This window comes from Ciconia boyciana, chromosome 1 (genome assembly GCF_034638445.1).
Source record: "Ciconia boyciana chromosome 1, ASM3463844v1, whole genome shotgun sequence".
Lineage (NCBI taxonomy): Eukaryota > Metazoa > Chordata > Aves > Ciconiiformes > Ciconiidae > Ciconia > Ciconia boyciana.
The window spans coordinates 49,475,703-49,497,051 of NC_132934.1; the positions used below are offsets into that span (position 1 = coordinate 49,475,703).

Here is a 21,349-nt window from a genome sequence, read left to right on the forward strand (position 1 = left end):
CTATTCATATGTATTAACCCTTCAGCCACACACACTCTTGTTACAGTAATTAAAATTACGGTAATTAAAATTGCTCAAAATACAATTTATGCCTTTGCAGGAACAGATTCAGAGCTAAAAGAGAAAAATCTCATTTTAACCTAATTCTAGAACAGTATGTCTTTTAGATTTCATACCAGGAGAGCATATTTCTCCTCCTACGAAACTACCGTTAAAACATTGCCTTCCTTTCCTCCCACATGCCATACCAATGTCATATGAAAAGCTAACACTAGAAGGATCTAATCCTATGATTCTGTCTTAAAATGTGTTACTTTTTTTCTCCTAGAGAACTACTAGATGCCTTAAAAGGAGAAAAATTAAAACATCACTTTTGGAATTCTATCAATGAGGCAACTATTCTTTAGGTTTCCCATTATTTGCAGATAAAGACAGAGCTACAAAAAGTGTTTGAGAATAAGACACAAATTTTAACAGTAATATTTAGGTGTAGTTAGCATGGGCTTTAATTAGAATTTCTGCTTAGTATACTAGTAATTTTACCCATATAACATGAAAGCTTTGCTATGACACCATCTTCTGGTTAGCCTTGGGAACTGTGAAAGAAAGGTTAAGTTCAGAAGTTAGGATATTGAGCTCTGAGCAGTTGACAATTGTTAAAAAAATATATTTCATTCATACAGACAGAAGAGCACATTTCCGATAACATGTTAGTCTAAGCTATACCCTATCTTTTTTCTCCCCCCTCTCTCAGAAGGCAACTTACCACAACACTGAAAACTGAAGAGGAACTAATCTCTATGACAGGTGGGTCAACTGTTTGTGTATTAGTCACATCAAAGGTAGGGTTGACCTGTTGAAAATGAATTATAATATTATTTCAGCACCAGTAGAGAAAGGGAAAGAACGCTGAAATAAAAACTTGCTACATTAAGGCATCACTATTCACTAAGGACTGGAAACAGACTTTAAAATTTGTAAAAATAAAGGTAGGATGTTACCCTCCAACTGTGTAAAATGCAATCATATAATATAGAAAGAGAATCCAGATACATATTTATTACAGAAATAATAAATACTTCATAAACAACCATCACCCAAAACTAACTCAGGGGATTCCTACCACAAGAGCTGCAAGTATTAAGAAGTTCAGTTGTATGACAGATAAACAAAAACAAAGTTACAAATACTAGTTTGAAATGGATTTACTAAGACAACTAACTCAAAACCTGCCCAAGGCTGAAGCCATGCAATTAACAGAGTGGCTAATGATGCTGCTGAAATACAAAACAGTAGGAAGTATTCAGACAACTTCCCAACTATGTAACTGTCACTTGCAGGTGTTTTGGAAAGTTTTTGCATGTGCACAACAACTATAAGGGCTCCTGAAAGTCACCTTTGAGTTTTACTTCCCAGCGTCAATCACTTGTGGGTACAGTGGTAGGCAGTCTTTCCTATTCCTCTTTCCACCAGGAGGACTGTCCCCAGCAGAAGTGGTGTACAGCCCTGGATAACTCTGGACTTGAGAGCTGCCTTCTAGCAATGATGCTTAATTAGCTTGTTACAGTCCAAGGACCACAGTAGCCCTCCACTTGTGGAGGTTTCCATATACAACTATGCAGCACTCCATTTTTTTATGTTACACTGGTCCCCTGCCTGTCATAGTTTACTTAGGGCACATCCTCACTCACAGTCTCATACCACATCTTAAGTTCCACTACCATTTCAGCTTGAGCTAGGATCATTGTGGTTGCAGCCACTCTGGCTCAGCAATGCCTAGGAAGGTGTGTGCCAAGCCAGCCCCTAAGCCTGAGGTGCCTTACTGACATGGCTACATCGTTAGCACCAAAGCTAGAAGTGAGCACACACTTCACAGCCCAGATCGATCAGTTCAACTCACACTTCAATTTCCTCAAGTCATCTATTGCAACCAAACAGACAGACTGTCGACATGCTTGCTTCTTACGTGCCAACTCTGATTGTCAAAATAACTTGAAAAGCACTGTCGTGGAAAACAGGTAGGAGGTAACACTGAAATCTGTGATAAGTTAACTGGCCAAACACAAACCATGCTGTTTCTAAAACCACAGGAGAAACTGCTTCATACTGGGATAATTGATCAGGTATGTCATCACAACATCTGCAATTTTCACATCTTAATGTCACAGTTGGACTACTACTTATTGTTAGTTATAGAGTTAACCTGTAACTTTACCAAAATATTGCTAATGTCCTTTCCTGAAAGTGAAGCATTAACGAAAAGTAAGAGAATATAAAGTTTGAGAAAGCTGCTGCTTTTATTTATCTTACGGTTTTCACTTAAGGATCAGAATATCTTCCCTATAAAAATCTGTGTGCGTATTTTCCCTACCATTGTATTATCTAGGTGTATTACAGCCTAATACGTTTGCCCTCTCAGCGTGATGTGTGGAAGTACTATTCTTATTATTTTATGAACTGACAAAATTCACAGAAAGACTAGATGACTTTCAAATCACCGAGAAGTCTGGTGTAGTAAAGAGAAATGAACTTTCCTCTTTTCAACTTTTTATCAGTAATCCAACCGCAGCCTTATCAGAGACAGCATTAAGTCCAACCATCTTACTTGAAAGTGGAAAAAAAGAAAACACCCAAAACACACTTGCATAGTGACAGGGTTATATTTTAGTTGCTGAAAGTTTATTAGATACCAGGGTAATTTTACTTTGCCTTTTCAAGGAGAAGGAGCCTACCATTTCACCTGAAGACTGTCAAAACTCTGCCTCAGCCAGAGCTGCTCACTCAAAACAGTTTCAGTGCTATATCCACAAGCAAAAATCCCTGATGCTCGGGTCCATACATTGGCATATAGACTTTTCAGTCAGAGATCAATTTGTTAAGTAGCTAGAATGAGATGTTAAAACTGAAATTAGTAGCCAGGGAAGGCAAGCAATAGCATCTTGTACTGCCTGAAGCCTTTTCATTCAGCTCATTTGGATTTCCATAACTTACATGCAGAAATTTAGGTTAAAACTAATAGAAGTAAGATCTTCTTCGCTAAATGCAGGTGGAGGGGGGGGGGGGGAGAGGGAGAAAGATGATGAACAAAGTTTACTAGCAAGCTATAAGGTAAAAGAGACATTTAAATACAGATGTTACCTGATTATTCAAGCTGAAAGTGATCCTCACATTTTACAGCACTTGAAAATCAGAGATGACAAGCCTTCCTTAAGGGGAGATCTTAATTCTGTTTTGAAGTTAGTTCACCCTTCTGACTAGCAGTGCTTAGCTCTTTCTTGGATTTGGTTTCAACAAGCCATTCATCATCCATGAGCTCTTTTTTGTAGGTATTCTGTCTTTTAATTCACATTATAGTTGCATCAGTTGAGAATTAGCTACCCAGAGACAATCAGGAAAACCCATCCTGCTACAGGGCCAGAGCTGATAACTTAAAATTCTCCCTCTATTTGTAGATATTAAGATCAAGTCTTGCTTTCTTCTGATTTTGTCAAATGGACATGGAGGAAAGAAAGCAAAAAAGGAGAACTAAAGCCAGGTAACATGGTCTAAGTAATAACTTAGCATTTATCTGAAAGTTCTACCATTTTAACTGGACTTCTTGTTTAGTTTCTTCTCTACAGAAACATGATTAATGAAAGTCTCCTCTGCATATAGCATTGCTTACCCCTTTATCAGAGTTAAGGTGAGGAAGAGGGGAACTTCAAATTTTACTTTTTTCCCCGCTCTATACATACCCTGTCTATTTAGATTAAACAGAGAACTGTCCTAAAGAGCTTACATTTGTTTAGTGCCCAGCATAACCAGGGTCATTTGCTTCTGACTTTCAGTCAGTCCTGTAATAAATATAATTAACACATTATCTGACTGTCAATCATACTATGGGCAGGTAAGCCTAAAGTCTTTTTCTGACATGCATTATTTGGGCACTGAAAAGAAGAGAGGACAATGCACCTGCATGACTCTGCAGGAGAGGGACAGCAGGTGCCTATCACCTACCAATACTCTGATGTAAAGGAGCTACTGTAGTATTATTACTAACAGCTCTTGAAACATTCTTTGAGATAATATCTCCTTGTTATATACATCTGAGATATTGTAGAATGAGTTAAATGCTTTTCTTTATATGGGGTTGCTAAATAAATAAATGGTATGATTAAGTTAAAATGTGCTCTTTATGTGGAAGCATCACATCCTGGAACTGGAATGAAAGTCTACTCTGCATATAGTTCTGCTTATTGCTTTATCAGAGATAAGGAGAGGATGAGGAGCATTGCAAACACTAATTAGGAGTGCAGAAACTCTCGTAGGCCATATTAAAAGATATACCTAGAGATACATAAAATTGTTAAGCAACAAGTCAGTGTCGTGGTTTAGCCCCAGCCGGCAGCTAAGCACCACACAGCTGCTCGCTCACTCCCCCCTGGTGGGATGGGGGAGAGAATCGGAAGAGCAAAAGTAAGAAAACTCGTGGGTTGAGATAAGAACAGTTTAATACTTGGAACAAAATAATAGTAATAATAATGAATTGTAATGAGAAGGAAAACAACAAGAGAGCGAGAGAGGAACAAAACCCAAGGGAGGGAAAAAGAAAAAAAATAAAATTATAGAACCGCTCACCACCCGCCGACTGACGCCCAGCCAGTGCCCGAGCAGCAACCGCTACCCCCCGGCCAATTCCCCCCAGTTTATATACTGAGCATGACGTCATATGGTATGGAATAGCCCTTTGGCCAGTTTGGATCAACTATCCTGGCTGTGCCCCCTCCCAGCTTCTTGTGCACCTGGCAGAGCCTGGGAAGCTGAAAAGTCCTTGGCCAGTGTAAACACCACTTAGCAACAGCCAAAACATCAGTGTGTTATCAACGTTATTCTCATACTAAAATCCAAAACACAGCACTATACCAGCTACTAGGAAGAAAATTAACTCTATCCCAGCCAAAACAGGACAGTATTTCTAGCAAAATATAATAGCAAAGTGTCTAAAGAAAAGAGCACAAAACCACAAAGGCTTTAGCTAAACCCTTCTTGCAAATATTCGTGTTTAATATTGCACTAAAAATTAATGAGGTAATAGAATGAAGCCAAGTGTAAAAGTTAAATGACTTGACATTTCCTGACAAGGTGATGTAGTTAGCTGTCAAATAATCTCACCAACCATATTTTGAAAAATTTAACTTTAAAAAACAAGAAAGAAAAAAACCAGAACACTAAAAAGCAAGGTAGAGAGAACTGTCATGTATTAAAGGATTTCAAAAACACTCTTCCAAAGCTTTCCTTTAATTAACTGGTAAACTGATATAAGTATTTTCATTATCTTCTTCCAATATGATGATACAATTACCACATTTTGATCCATAGCACAAGAAAATATATTTGAAGGAAGGTTTCCAAAGAAGGTTTCTACAGAACCTTTCATGTAAGGAATTACAGATTTCTAAAGACTGAAGTGGAGCAAAACCAAAATATATTATTTAAAGAAAGTGAGAGGCAAGAATTAGGATCACTGCTTAGGACAGAGAACTAGGGGAGGAACAAAAGAAGCAGGCCCAACTAAGTATGTGATACTCAGCCATATGCTTTAAGTAAATTATTATGCCTCTACAGATATCCCTCTGTTGATTTTAATAAAGTATATACAATCTCAAAAAATCCCACCCTTCACTTTGTTTTTATAATGCATTTCATAAGATATTGGTGTTATATCAAAAACCTAAAAATTAATAAAATTAAAAGATGAAGTTTTAAATTATTCAGAGTATTTCCTAGGAAAGTGATGTAGCTAGCTGTGAAATAGTCTCTCCAAACATACAAAGAGAAATTTAGCTTTCAATTTGATTAAACACTGTTCTTTCTGCTAGACTGGAGCCCTCAAGCCAAGCAAGCCATATATTCTTATTCCTACTGCCACCTAGCGTATATTTGGATTTCTTTCATTTAAGAAAATATTTACAACTGAAATTACAGTTGTAATTTAAAAAAACCTGAAAATTTTAAGACGAAACTAAATCAACAGTAGCTTTTCATGCTCAAGATATAAACTTTACACATCTTAGTATGTTCAAACCTCAATGCTCTGTTTTTAAAGGTGACTTATTTCTATCGTCCATCTACCTTAAAGAGGTCTCTAGTATACGAAAAATTAATTATGTACAAACACAGGAAATTCAGAAATACAACTGTCACCAAGTGAAATGCATTTTTTAGTGTATAGCACTAAAACTGCATTACTGATTAAACATACTATTTTCAAATATCTCCAAAAGCTCCTTATTTCAAAGGGAGACAATGACTGAGATTTATCTCATCTAAATTTAGACATACTGCTAGACACCTGTATTTGAGCTGGTCACTCAAGATTACCTCTATGGTCAATGGAAATAAGAGGTGCCTTCAGAGAACAAGTCACCTACTTACATTTCAAAATTGTCTGAATAATTATAAAGATTATAAGCTTTAAACCTCTACTTACTTGAATATTCAAGAATCACATCAAACAGTGCAGTTGGAGAACAGCTGTAAAGATTTATAAGTCAAGAATATGAAATTCAACACTGCATTAAAATTTAGGCTACTGCTGGTCTGAAGAGGAGATACAAGTAGGGAATTTCTCATAAAGGTTAATTATGCTTCAAAAAGTAGGCAGGGAGAGAGAAAAAAAACTAGAGAAGGTATCTTAAATTTTACTAGCTATGTGTATAGCTTTGAAGAGTGAATAAGGAAAATTTCTGAGAAAAGGTGAAAGTGCACTCAAGCTCCACATATCAGTCACTATCCTGAAGGCAAAATACCAGGTGATACCTGCAATTCTTAATGCCTTGTGCAAGCTGTTTTGTTCAAAACAGCATCTCCAAGTGGCGATGTGTGAAAACACTACAACTGTCTCTGAACCCAGCTGAATAAATTCTGAGCAAAGCCAGCTCCATTTTGTGTGTACTATTTTCCCCAGAATCAAGTTCTGGAATACCAGGGACCTTCCCACAGTGAGGCAATCAGGGATAGAGAAGCAACAACTATCCAAAAGCAGTAAGAAATCTGGAGAGGCATGAAACATTAGGAATTAAAATAGCATTGACAGAATTCCTTCCCTCTTGAGTTCTACCTGTACATCTGTTGAACTTTTCGTGTTTTACCACTTTGAATTTTATCCTAAGGCAATCCATCTTCATTCCTGCTATAGAGGTGACTAAGCTTAACCAGCTCAGCATAACTCAGAGCAACATATTACACATCTCAAGTGTCTAGATGACATTGCAGTGGCTTGTAGCAAACCTTAAAAGGTCATCTATACTTTTAAATATCCCATACTTTAACTGCCTCCTCTGCTTGCCTGTAACTCTTGCATATGTTACCAAGTCTCTTAAAATACTGTTACTTCAGTTAGTTAAGATCAATCATCTTCCCCTGTTCCTCATGAAAAAGAAAATAAACAGAAAGCAAGCAGTTCTGTGTTTTATCTGAGGTGCAGATGAGATACTAAGAAAAACTGTGTCATTACAATTGCTGCACTGTAGTGGAACAGATCACCCAGAGAGACTGGGGAATCTCCATCCCTCTTCAAGGCCCCCTAACTAGACACAGCCATGGCTGACTTGATATACCATTGGCAACAAGACTAGGTGACCTCCAAAAGTTCCTTCTGACATGTCATTCAATTCCTTCTTTCCCTGGTATTAGAAACACCATGAGCCACAGAAAGATGAAGGTGGTATTGCAGTGGAACTGCCTAGTGCTAAAATTCTCTCTATTGCCTGTTGCTTAGAAAGAGGCTATGATATTTAAAAAAAAAAAGGTGTTTAACTGAAAAGGGACAACATTTTTTTCCCTCTCCTCTCCAGAGTACAGCATAGCACAGTGGGGCAAGAAATGCTGCTTTTTTTTCAGTTACAGGAGGAAATATTTAAGATGGAACACTGAAAAATTTCAAGCATAGTTAGTGCCACTAAAGCATGTTACTGCTGGTAGCAACCTGATACAAGTTTTGTCTGGATAAATTATGTCTCTGTCCGGATGGTGAGGTCTATTCTTCCTCACCACAACAAAACACCTGTAGTTTTTATTGAGACAGACAGGAGGGGCATTAAAAAAAAGGAAAAGACATATGGAGCAACAAAACTTGGTAACTTCACTTTAACACTGTCTAAACTATTATATTAATTCTGAAAATAAGCTGCAAAAGAGATCCTAATCACTATTATTTAATTTACAAATATAAAAATATACTATATTACAGCAATATCAGTTTTATTGAAACTATCAGACACTGTTCTGTCTCAAATAATATACTTCATGTTTATTTGAGAGCAAGATATTCTACAGAAAATGTGATGTTAATAGAAAACTAAACACAGCAACCTTGTTCTTAAAATCCTGAAGTCAGGCCAGAAAACATACCACAAGAGTCTAAAACTTCACTACAGTGAATGACAGAGCCATAGAGCCCTTTCACTACTACGGAGCAGCTAATCCAGAAGCCTATAAACTGCTACAAATGTTACAGCCATGAAGAAATGCAGATATTAGATTAAGTGAAATCTGTCAAAGCTAACTGATAAGTAATTTCTTGACATTCAACTATCACATTTCCTTAATGTGCCCTTTCAGTATTGGTAATGAGGTGCTTCCTAACCTTAGTTTAACTTTATCCTGAACTCATTAATGCTTTTCCAGAGCTTCTCAGTTAACTGGGACTGGGGGTGGGGGGGAAGAATCTGGAAAATTGCTTTAGAGAGTATTAATATCTTTGCCAGGCGTCTGTGCAGCAGAGGTCTGGAAAAGTGGACCTGAAAAGAAAGCAACTGAACCCTCCAGCTACAAGCTACTGTTTATTTAGCACGTGTTATAACTGGGTGCAATTTGAATGGGTCTTGAAGCAAACAGTTGATGCAGCAAAAGTGGTTTAAATCTGCTGGCAAATGCTGTGATTGAGTTTGTTCCAGCACTGACCACCTATACTGAAGGCTTCTACCAGTAAACTTAACTTCATTCATTGACCTTGCAATGAATATGAGAGTCTGGCACAGAAGTTTACGAAGCTTGTCCTGCTCTTGTTCTGACCAAAACGCTAAGCATCAGAAAGCATCACATCCAACTTGACAACAGAACCAGACAAATGAGAATACTTTGTGATGGATTCTATCAGGGTTCCCCTCCTCCACCAAAATATTTTTAATCTTTATGAATATATGCCATATGAGTAGTATATCGCATACACACACAAAAAAAGCTCAATATCCTCAAATCTCAATGTTTTAAAAGTCTGACCAGGAAACAAATGCCATGGCAGCAGTATCTGCATTTTATATGAACAAAACCAGGTAATGGCAAATTTCTATAATACTCTATTAGTATATGACAGCAACCAAAAATTTCCTAGATTTATATCAGATACAGCTCTTAGACACTAGAGGCACCTGGAGAATATCAAAGAGATAAATGTATAGGTAATCATCATGCAGAAGCTAGCCAGATCTACCAAGGACAGTTACAAATATATCCCTGGGGTTTTAGCATAAACAATGGTCTTGTCTAAGGCATAGTACTGTTTACTTATTTAGCATAGCTTTCAGACAACCTGACAAACACAGGATTTTCCAAATACTGACACAGAATATTTGACATTTCACTTTGGTTCTCTAATTCCCAATACTTCCAAGAGTTGCTGGTAGAAGGTTTAACAGTAAAGTAGCTGAACAATGAAGTTATCAGGAAATCAGACTACACAGCGACATAAAACACACTAGCCTAGAAAGGCTTTCTAAACTTTTAGTTAGCTATCAAGATCTTCTCACAATACCTAAAGGTCTTGGAAAGAGGAGCAACTTCTGACAATCAAGTATTTGACTTTCAGTAATAACACCACCTTGTCCTGCTTATAATGATATCTTTTGAGTAGTATCCTAAAGCTCACTGAAGATTCAGATATCTTCTGCAACAGTTGCCATGTTATTTCAGAAACCAGACTATCACCTATGTTTTCTTTAAACAGGTGTAGAGTACAGACTTACACAAGAAGCATGAAAGGAATTCACCAGCATAAATCTGACAGCATCAGCTAGCCTAGTAACCTTAAGGTTGATTCATAGTTATGGTTGCTTCCAAAGTATTATACATAACAACAAAAAGTTCTCTAGTATACATAGAGCACATTTAACTATAAATGCTAGACAGATAGCATTTGCAAGAGGTTCTGGTTTCCTATATTAGAGTACTTATTGCACTCACCTCAACTGACTGAAGTTTTTCACCATGGAGATGAGGTGACCTTGGGTAAATATCAAGAAGATGAGGAGGATCATCAATATGTGTTCTTCTAATATGGTGTTTAAGAACTTCTTTATAATCAAATGAATCAAAGTTGGTTTTCCATAGTAATATCTGGAAGAAGCCATCATATCAGTAACTAGTTGAAGCCTATTCAGTGCCCAAAACATAACTATTCAGTGAAGTCTGTTATTAGCAAAAGATCACAACATCAGAACGAGCCTGCTGTCATCACTTAGTCTGATTTCTACTACAACACAGGCAGTTCCCCAGAGTACCTTGTACTTCAAGTCTAATAGATGTGGTTCAATCTATTTAGAGATTTTTTTTTTTAAAGATGTCTCAATAATCATAAAACAAAGCAAACTTCTGTCCCACTGGACTGTACTAAGTTATTTTTCTGACAAATCAAGAAGTCATATACTATCAAATTTCTGTCCCCTATAAAGGCTTGCAGGTCAAATGAGAAAGTTTGAGGGGATAAGAGAAATTACAGAGTTCCACAGAATTCTACTAAAGCACCTGGTTCCAGTGTTTTAGCAACAGGAATCTGTTTTCTGAACCTTGTCCAGTTACATTCAAGGTATAACAATATACAACAGTCACACCATGGCCAAATGCAGAAGGTAGTAGAATGCAGAGGTAAGATCGCAGAAAGTAGTCTATCCAGCATTATGGATAGACCAGGAAACCAAATCATAACACAATGTTGCGCTCTCATGTCACAAAACAGTTGTATATGTCATTTTACCACAGGTTTACATGATTTGTGTCATCTTTGTTACTTTAAGTGCTAAGGGAAAAAAAAAAATAAAAAAGGAAGTTCATAACGCTTAGAAGATGGCAGTTTCCAAAATTCCAATGTTGATTTTTATAGCTGCTCCCTAAATTAGAGAAAACAAAGATGGGACCATGATCTGACTTAAAATTACTTGCCTGTCCAGCCAAAAAATATTTGACAACCATAAAAGTATTTTTCAGAAATTAATAAGCTATACATAAGCAGCACAAATCAGTTTTGTTCACAGAAATTCCAAGCAGACTAAATCCTATTTTTAATATATTCCTAAGTAGCTGCATTGTTACAAGTTCATTTCAGGTTCAAGATCTTTCATGACTCTGTTGAGTGGCAGACCCTAAACATGCACTGGGAGACACAGTGCACCAATAAAGATGGACCCAAACTAACTCAGACATTAGTAACAGTGAAAGTGGGATGCATGGATCTTGGTACAAACTATATAAATCTGCCCCAGAACCTGGCACTTGCAGGACACTTAGGTATTAGATTAGTTGACTCACAGCAGCTCATTATGCTGTAGGAGGGAGGTCCTGCTTTCTCTCCCTCCTTTGCTCAGCTGTATAGTTCTACTACCTCCATCACCCAGTCCAGCATAAAGTTATTCACATTTTTTATGTGGCTTTTCCCCATTTTTTTCAGGCTAATTTCCTGCTGGTTTAGCAATTTGAACTGGCTCAGCACTGAGTGTAAACAAGGGTATAGGCAGGAGGCAGCAGAAGTAGGACCTTTTATCAGTGGTGATTATTTGAGCTGCTCAAGCTCTAAATGTTTCATTTTGCTCTAAAGTGGAAGGCCATGCCACCACAGCTTCATCATTACAGATAACAAAATTAGTAAAACCAGCATGCAAACATCCATATATGCCTTGAGTATCTCAACTGCAATGCAAACAGTGTAAAAGCAACTATGCACAACCCTAGAAAAATAGTTATTCCATAACAAAGTATTTCCTTTTACATCCAGGCAGTCACTAGACACAATGAGTTCTCTTCTATATGGTAAGAATTGAATTAACAGCACAGGCTACTACCTTCTAACAGAAAGGTATAACTTTGCTCTTTCACTTAAAAGTAAGAGTAAAAGGTCTTATGTCTTCCATGGAAGCAGGTAAGTGAAATTTGTCATCATGTGCACATATAGCCAAGAAGTGTGAAGAATATGAACTTCAGAACTCTGCATGCTCAGGTTTTTTTGGTTGAGGAAAGAAGCAAACAGGAAGAAACAAAAGAAGTATCCAGTGCTTGTTTCAAATACTTAATGTGCTTCTGAACAAAGCTTTCAGCTGGCTCTGCACCAACCAGAAAGAAACTTGAAACTAGAAGCAGAGATACTGGCTTTCCTTCTTTGATGGACAAAAACCAGATTTTATCTGTTGTTTGAAAATGTAATAGTCTTGAAATAATATGTGTATAGAGCAAGTAATCTTTGGTAAACTGACAATTAATCAGCTGCCTCCAACTCATGCTGTGGACAGATAGTACCTTTTGGATACTGCACAAGGGATGGAAGATGATACATTTACAGCCAGCCTCTGCTTATCAGCTTGACATTGCTGATCTGCCAGCAGAACTTTCCAAATGAATACACCCTAAATTTACAGTAAGCCACCTTAGTTCTATCACAGTGAGTTGAGAAGAGGTCCCACAACTATTGCCTGGTCTGCCAGGAGAGAGGGCTGTGGAAAGGTCAGCAAAACAGGATGTTTGTGGAGTACATGTGCGTATACGCCAACAGAAAACGGACACTGAGGAATAAAGTTCTTATGCTTACTATAGATAAAGATATATACATAGGCAGTTACCACACAATGGTTAGCACTGCACATTTTAACTTACAATACAAAAGTGAAAGTTACAGCAAAATAAGTAGCCCTCTCCTACCAGAACCTTCACAACAAAAAGGGAAAAACTTCAACAGATAAAAACATGCCTTTCTGTAAGGTAAATAAAACCAGGATTCATAACTAGACCTAGTATGACTACTTTTAGTTCAACATGTACTTAAGAAAGCACTTCCTGATGAAACTGGATCTTCCTTCTCATGCATTCAGCATGAAACCACTATACCAAACTGCTGAGAAACATAAGTCATCTTAGAGATTTTGCACTATAGTACCTACTCACTCCATGATCCCACATGCCACAGCTCTACAGCATGGAGTCAGAGCAGGAGAAAGGCCATGACGTGACTGCACTGAATGTGCATGTCATTCGGGGGGCCCAAATTCAATGGAACCTTGCAATAAGACAGGAATTCCCAGGGTACGCTGGCATTTATTTGGGAGGTTGAGTTAAGCTTAATACTGTAGGTCCTTTCCATCATCATAGCTTCTCAGGTGATTATTCTGTCATGTGGCCTAGTTTAATACATGCACTTCACTTCCTCTCAAGTTAAGTATAATATACCAATCGTCATAAAAGTCAAAAGAAAGTACTCACGAAAAGTAAGGTCAACAATTCAGGATTACCTAGGAATCAAAGTTTCATTTTGGAACTGAAAAACTCTCATAGAAAACCTTTAGTACGGAAAATAAAAGATTAGACTAGTGGCTCAAGGAATAAATATCTTTTCCCCATTCTTTTTTTTCTGCTTGTAAAATTAATATCGGAAGTTTGCTAACATTTTCACTTTTCCAATAACTGCAAGTCTTGGCACTGCTTCTTACTAACGCCTTATGACAGAAAGCAATTTCAATTTTTTTTCTTTGAGTACTTTCAAGTCATTCTAGAAAGTGTACTCCCTGAAACATGAAGTAAAAACCAGAAACAGACTGCATTCTTTCTAATGATACTGAAGTTTTTAATTGAAAAGTATTTATTATTTTCCAAGACTGTCTCTATTACTAGCTGAAACATATTTCAAACTCCACAAAACAGAATATAAACATGACTTATGGTAAATTCAAGAGCTCTTCATTTCTGCAGTATGGCTTTCTGTGTCTACATTGAGCTTTTAGCTTTTTATAACAGGAAACAATGAAAAAGACAACTAATATTAAGGAACATTTCAGACTGTGAAACTCTAAGCCTTGGGCTACAAAAGTTCATTCTTTTGGAGAATGTAAAGACCTGATAGAGGTAGTTCCAAGCTTAATAGTACTTTTGTAACTATGAGATTTATCACAGCAGATGAAGATTAATTGTATGATTTGCTGTTTAATTTAAAATAACTTTGTTTTAAGTGCTCAAACAACCCTGTACGAAATCCAGTACTTTGCTCTTTCACCAGTGTAAATTAGCAAAGCTAACACAAGATTTTTTTTCCTATTGGATTCTAGCCAAAGTTTTCCCAGTAGTACAACTTCTTATGATTACAGAGTAGTGACTTTCAAAGAAGTGAAAACCTATTGGAGCATGTAGGTGTTAATACTAGTTGCAACACAACTACTTTGTTGACACTAAATTGCAAGACTTAAAATATTTTCTATTTAAAAATCATGCCTTAATTTCAATATGTAAACCAGAAGTGGCTAGTATTGTGGTCTTCTCCTCATCATAACACTCCATTGAAAGTAGTTAAGATCAAGTTTTTAAATGATGTATTTATCATTTTTCTCCTCAAATTTAACTTTAGGCTAAATGAAGTCTATATGATGCACTACTAGACAGAACGCATGTCAGCATAGTGTAATTAGCATGTTACTGTGACATACTATATTTAACACACATCCACTGTAACAAACATTAAGACATTTAATTTAAAGATGCAATAAAACAAACCTGAGTATCTGCTCCACCTGAGGCAAATTTTTCACCACCTTTTGAAAAAGTCACAGAAAGTACAGGTCCCTGAAAGAAAAAAAATAACATGCAGTCAAATTACACTATTACTGTAATAATGGTATTTTACTGCAAAGAGAAAAACACTTATGCCGTTATCTAACATAAATAGATTTTTCAATTTTATAAAATAAGGAACAAATTAACTGTAGTGAAATTTTTGCAGAACAGCTTGATTGAAGAGTTAATATTGCACATCTTTGTAAGACACTGCATTACAATTACTACAATCAATACTAGGAAAATAGTGGCATTTTCCTTAGATTTTATGCTTTAACTCTGAAATGAAAAATTATCAAATATATGTTACATTACTCAAGACTGCGTTTGAGTGATTCATTATCAAAAGTAGGATTTGTTCTGCATTAAGAGGAAAAGGAGAAAGTGTCTGCCATTCTTCACAAAAGTTATCTTCCATAAGCTTCCCCCTCCTTAGAAAGGACTGTTTTTCAATAGACTAAAAGACTAATATGCCAAATAATTGATTTTGACAATCAAGAGAGTGAATTATTAATTCAGAACATGATCTATTACTTAACATTAAGCATGCCTACAATATTGACGGATTAACTGCATGGTCATAGGTAAAATTGATGCCTGCCTTTATGCACTTGTGACAAGGTATATTAATACAACACTTCACTGGCCACTAAAGTTTATCTGCAACTTGCAAGATACAAAACACAATGGCATAAATTACTTTCCCTTTTAAAAGATATTGAATATTCTATTAAGATCTCCATTTAGATAGGATTATTGTATATACCTTGTGTCCATGAAGAGTGTAAATAAGTCTTCCTTCTAAGAGGTCCAAAATCTTAAGGGTACCATCAGTAGAAGCAGTGATGAGATAGTTACCAGAAGGATGGAATGATACACAATTAACCCCTGCTCTGTGAACTAATTTACAGAAGACAATATTCAAAGACTGCAGATATCTACTAACAGAAAATGTACACTTTATTTCTTCACCCTTTTCTACTTCCCAAAAAACAGCCTACTTCATTTAAGGGAAAAACAACCAAAGTGCTGGGGCATAGCAGACTCTCGAAAGTATTTGCTTAGTTGTGTTCTAAAAATTAAGAGAAGCATTGCGAAGGAATAATCAAGATTCAGACTGGATTTTTAGGGTTGCTAGACTACAAAAAGATTACTTACAAAATGCCAATATGACCTGTTTGTCCACTTTTCCCAGTAAGGAATGAAATCATATAATCTAAATAAATCACATTACATTGCAAAGAGCTCCATTCTAAAGAAAATACAACAAGCTACATTGTGTTTACCTTTGTAATGCTGCAGTAGCTTGTTCATTCGAATATCCCACAGTTTTACCGTGTGATTGGAACCTGCAGAAGCTATACACGTACCACTTGGGTTGAAATCCACAAAATTTGCAAATCTAAATATATTAATGAAAATAGAATGATTAGTTGTTTCCATAGAAATATTTGGGTATGTATATATATGTATTTATAAACCCCTCAATATTGACACCGAGTTGCCACAAACTTGTGTGGAATCCACATGTATGGAAACTCAAATAAGGTATTTCAAGCAACTGAAATAAGCATAAGAAAAGAAGATGTGCAAGATAAATCAGACTGTATAATCTGGCTTTTGTTAAGAAGATAGTATAATTGTCCTGACTCAAACCTTCACTGTTTGTGTTGAAGTACAAGGTTGCTAGAAGAAAGTGGTGCAAAGCATTTGTAAGCAGCAAGTAAAATAATTTTGTCTAAAAACAGGATATCTAGCTATTACAACCTTTTAGCTCGGAAAAAGGATAGAGATGGCAGCCATGAAATTAGCAAAGCACATATACAAGATTAATATTCCATTGCATTTCTAATTAAAAGTCTGGTTCCAAGATATTTAAGAAAACTGCAGATAAGTAAAAGCAAGTTATTTTCTAAACCTAAATAAGGCAGGTCACTGAAGCTAACAGAATACTGTTTTCATCAACAAGTGGAGCATTCTTAAACCTATCTTCTTGTTGAAGCATCCAATATCAAATAGCGTTATCGAAATGGAGGAAAAAACATGAAAACGTTCAAAAATCCAAGAACAATCTGACTTCTCTGGCTTATTTCTTGACTGCTGGAAAACAGCTAGATAAGTGCAGGCAGTTAACCTCTTTAGAAAAACATGAAATGAATTATTTTAGTTTACATGGGTGGTAGAAGTTTGATCTATTTTCAGATATAACATATATAGATGTTAATACCACAAAACATTAATCTAATTAAAGTGACACATTTACATTTCTCCTTTTTTCTAGTAACACTTACCCTCCATAATCTAAGAAGCTATCAATACAAGTTTTATTTCTTGTATCCCAGATCTTAACGGATTTATCCTCACTGCAAGATGCTATTAGTCTTCCATCAGGTGAAAACCTGGAACATGCAAGTGTATACATTACTAAACAACTGATACTACCTAGATTAGCATTAGAGGCATAAGTAGCAACACACCAGAACCAAGAAAGCCTGTTTGGAATGAAAATGTGTAACAAAGGACATATGAATTTCTCATATTTCGCATGGAGTAATAAAACTGAGAAGAAAAGCTTCTCCCCCCCACTCCTCCCCCCTCCATTTCACAGTCAACTACAATTAAAAACAGAACCATAAGCAAGAGAAAGGGGGGTGGGGAAGGTAACAGCAGCCTCAGGTTGTCATTTCAGATGCCAAAGAGATTATTATAGAAAACTATAGGCAAAGAGACAAAGAGGACACAGTAGAACCTCACGTTTAAAATTTAACCTACATACATACTCTCCTAGGAGTTCTCTCTAGACTTACAAACTGTCAGCAAAACATTCATGGTTATTCCTAGACTAGCAGACTAGGTTTTTAAACAGGAAAATTGATTTGTCTGTAATTTCACCAATCATTATTATTTCTCATATTGAGCAACTGCACGAGGACATTAGAACACTGTTCAAGAACTTTCACACATGATTTCCTAAAGCCTTTATTTTTCTTTTCAATGATCAGATACTTTGGAACTTTGTAGGGCTCTGCACTTCACCAGTGTTAAATTTCTTTCTCAAGAGGTTTAAATCAGGACTCTCTTAGCTGCAGATTTTCCATTAATATGGAGGAAAGGAAAAAAAGAAAAAAAAAAATCAAAGAACAATCTTTTCTTGTCTTTGAAGAGCTGCCCTGCCTTTAAATAGAGTGCGAATCTTAACTTGCAGTGAAAGAAATAGCATTTGTACCTTTTCCAATTACGTAAGCTTAACTCATTTTGACTCATGACCATTCTTTTATGCCACTACTGTTCCAAGAATAGTTGAGAAAACCCCTACCGTGCATAATAACTTATTTCACAGCATTCACTTGTTTCCAGATTTAATACAGCACAAAAACATACAGGACTGGGGAAACAGACAGGATACTGACTGAAAATACATACAGACGACCTTATTTGTCCTTCAAAATAAAAAAGTTAACACCCAGCAACAGATTTAATATGTACACATATTAACACAGAGCAAGCTTTCAGACTTCAATGAGGAGATTTATATAAAACATGTGTGTGTATAAGATTGATTTAATAAAATTTTATTATTAGTGACAGTTCATCACTTATCATTCACAGATTTTGCTTCTCTTAGTTCTGCCCTGAGAAATAAAAAACCCTTTGTTAGGAGTTCTGCTTCTTTACAAAGAAAATAAAAACAGCACTTACTTGGCACAGCGAACCCAATGAGTGTGTTGGAATAGGGAAAACAAAAGGCGCTGATGGCGAACACTCCATATTTTTATTGATTTATCATTGGATGCTGAAACTAGAAAGTGGCCATCGTGCGAGAAACTCACGCTACGAACAGATGCTGTATGACCTTTCAGTACTGATGATTCTCCATGACTAGGGAGAAAAAAAAAAACAACACACAAAATACAATTATATTAAACTAAAAGAATTTAAAACCCCATAAAACTCAACATTAACATATTTTGAATCTTATCCAAGTGAAAAAGCAACGTATACAGCTAAATCTTAGTGTTGCCAATATTTTTTGCCTTATTTGTATATTAAATATTAGAATAAGACTTTAAAGTAATTGTATTTAATATGACCAATTCTAGAAAACAGTGCAATTAACTAGCAGCATTAGCCTCCATACAGTATTTGAAAGGGAATGTTATATATTTTGATACAGTAATCTACAAAAAGCTTAAGTGTTAAAGTAACATCAGTCTTTCTAAGATCATTCCGAATAGCTCATAATCACTACTACTTGAGAACAGTCTAAAAAGACAAGTCAATTCAACAAATTTTTTTCCAAAAATTCTTTTTTTTTTTTTGTTTCCTTCATCACTTGTCTCCCCAAAATGAAGTGCAGCCATGCAATCCTTACTAAAAGAAATATATCCTTTAAGCCAGAGAAATATTAGCAAGCATAGTCCTACACACGTGAAATTACGACCTCTGAATTACTGTATTTTTCTTAGGAAACCACAGGATATTCGGTAAAGAACAAAGTAACACAGTAAAGAACTGTGTTGCTTGTGCTCCCAATGTCTGTTTCGTCAAAACCCAGTCAGGGATGGGGGAAGGAAAGAGAAACTTTTCTTGGGTAAAGACTCCAGTATTCACATTGCACATTAATGAAACACATAGCCAGCATTGCCTGGTTATACTCACATGCAAGGAATCCATAGTCTGACAGTACGATCTTGAGAAGCTGAAGCAAGTAGCTGCCCGTCTGGTGAGAACTGTACGCTGGTCACTGCTTCCGCGTGGCCTACAAATTTGTAAGCTCTGCATTGTGTCTTCAGCTTCCACACCATAAGAAAACTATCCAAAGAGGAGGTAGCTGGCAAGAAATAAAAGATATTGAGTCTGCTCACTGTTATTAGAAAAATCAGAGCTAATGACTATGGATGTGTATTCACCAGTGAACTTACTGGGTATTAGGGAGAGGGAGTAGTTACTGGGTTTTAATGGATACTTGGCCTGAGCAGAAGCCTGGCAGCCAGCAATGCCAACACCAGGCTTTTAGAAGGACATCAAAAGACTGGGAGGAGCAAAGGATAATTTGTAACAGGTAGGTCTCCCACCTATTAAGCTAACTGGCTTATAAGTACTTTAAAGATACAGAACAAAAAATACAAAGCCAAACCTCATGCACATATCAAGTACAAATCCAGATTTGGCATTACCAAATACCAAGAACAAGAGACAAATTCTTCAGTGATCTCACTTTGATCTCTGAGATGGAATTTGTTTCAAGCATCAAGTGTTTAACTCTGAAAAGACAGGCCAACTTAAACTCAAGATATCATTTCTAACACTTCAGATATCTACACTAAAGTGAATATCCATATATGATAATTCTGTAATCCTATTTAAGTACCAGTTTTTTTAATACTAACATTTGCCTAGTTCAAAACACAGTGTGAAGTTGTCGGGCTGATCATAGAGAGGTGAACTTTTTTTTTTGCAGTCACTTTACAGGTGGACCATACTATCTACATTTGAGAATGCAGACACAGCTTTTACCAGAGAGCTTGATCATTTTCGGGAAGCTAGAAGCAGCAAAAGCAATGAGCAGTTGAATTAAACTGATGAGTGTGATATTCCTACACGACTATTATCTTCATCTCTACTAAGTGCTAGCATGCAGGTCAAATAAAAACAAGGGATTCACACTCCTACCCCTCAATTATAAGATTCCTACACCTAGTACAGAAAGGGAGGGAGAGGAAGAACAGGGACCTCCTGGAAGTTGAAGAGGACATGGAAAGGATGGCTCTTCCCTTCCCAACCTCTTTCAGGCACCAACATAGCACAAAGGAATGAAATCTGTTTATTAGCACATGTATCAAGGCAAGCCTCAAACAAAATATTAGATATTGAACTCTCCTTAGGGATTTGGCACAGAGATATTTTTACTCCCACAAGACTAGCTTCTGGTAAAAGATGTGGGACCAGACTATCCCTATGCCCATATAAATAAGCCTAAATTTGACACAGAAGCACAGGATATTTCCCCCCCCTCCAACTTTTCCAAACTCTATTTTACAGCAGGCTCTTTCTAATTGTATTTGAATGATTTCCTTTTTCCCTTTGATGCAGAAAAATGTGACCTGGAGTGGCGTAAAACAAAGGAAAAAGTGAAATGTAAGCCAAAACAAAATTTGAAGGCATCATGATGGAAACATGGAACAGACCAGATTGGCAGTTTGTGCATTATTTGTTTTAGAAACCATCAATTACCTGTGAAACACCAAGAGGTGCCTTATGAACTGCAACAAAGGCCATGTAATACCAGCCCTCTTCACTTTCAGTTCTAAAAGCTGAAGGAAATATTTTAAAAGACGACAATACAATAAATTCAAAGCCTGGTTTCTTGTAGCTCGCTCTCTCACAGATGGATTATCCCAAGGTTAATGAGACACAAGCAGTGACCTGAAGTTCTCCTTTCCCTGGGACGTCCACACGCGTCTTCCTTGCTCTCCCTCTGGACTCCCTGTTGCCTATGCTCACACAG

The 21,349-nt window shown here is 36.5% G+C and overlaps 1 protein-coding gene across 10 annotated transcripts in view; it reads right to left on the bottom strand.

Annotated features, from left to right (window-relative positions):
* Positions 1-21,349, bottom strand: part of POC1B (POC1 centriolar protein B) — a 58,479-nt gene that overhangs the window by 29,368 nt on the left and 7,762 nt on the right. For 5 of the 10 annotated variants that reach the window (XR_012043045.1, XM_072864946.1, XM_072865013.1 and 2 more), the window contains 8 exons: positions 19,501-19,672; positions 18,541-18,720; positions 17,133-17,240; positions 16,128-16,243; positions 15,608-15,741; positions 14,782-14,850; positions 10,222-10,374; positions 767-853 (listed from right to left, as the gene is read on the bottom strand). Coding sequence is in view for 8 of the 10 variants with exons in the window: in XM_072864946.1 (XP_072721047.1) it covers positions 767-853; positions 10,222-10,374; positions 14,782-14,850; positions 15,608-15,741; positions 16,128-16,243; positions 17,133-17,240; positions 18,541-18,720; positions 19,501-19,672 (1,019 nt within the window). In the remaining 2 variants the exon portion in view is untranslated. Of the gene's footprint in view, positions 1-543; positions 597-766; positions 854-10,221; positions 10,375-14,781; positions 14,851-15,607; positions 15,742-16,127; positions 16,244-17,132; positions 17,241-18,540; positions 18,721-19,500; positions 19,673-21,349 lie in introns of all 10 variants that reach the window. The other 5 variants (XR_012043042.1, XM_072864964.1, XM_072864979.1 and 2 more) reach the window with 4 other exon arrangements.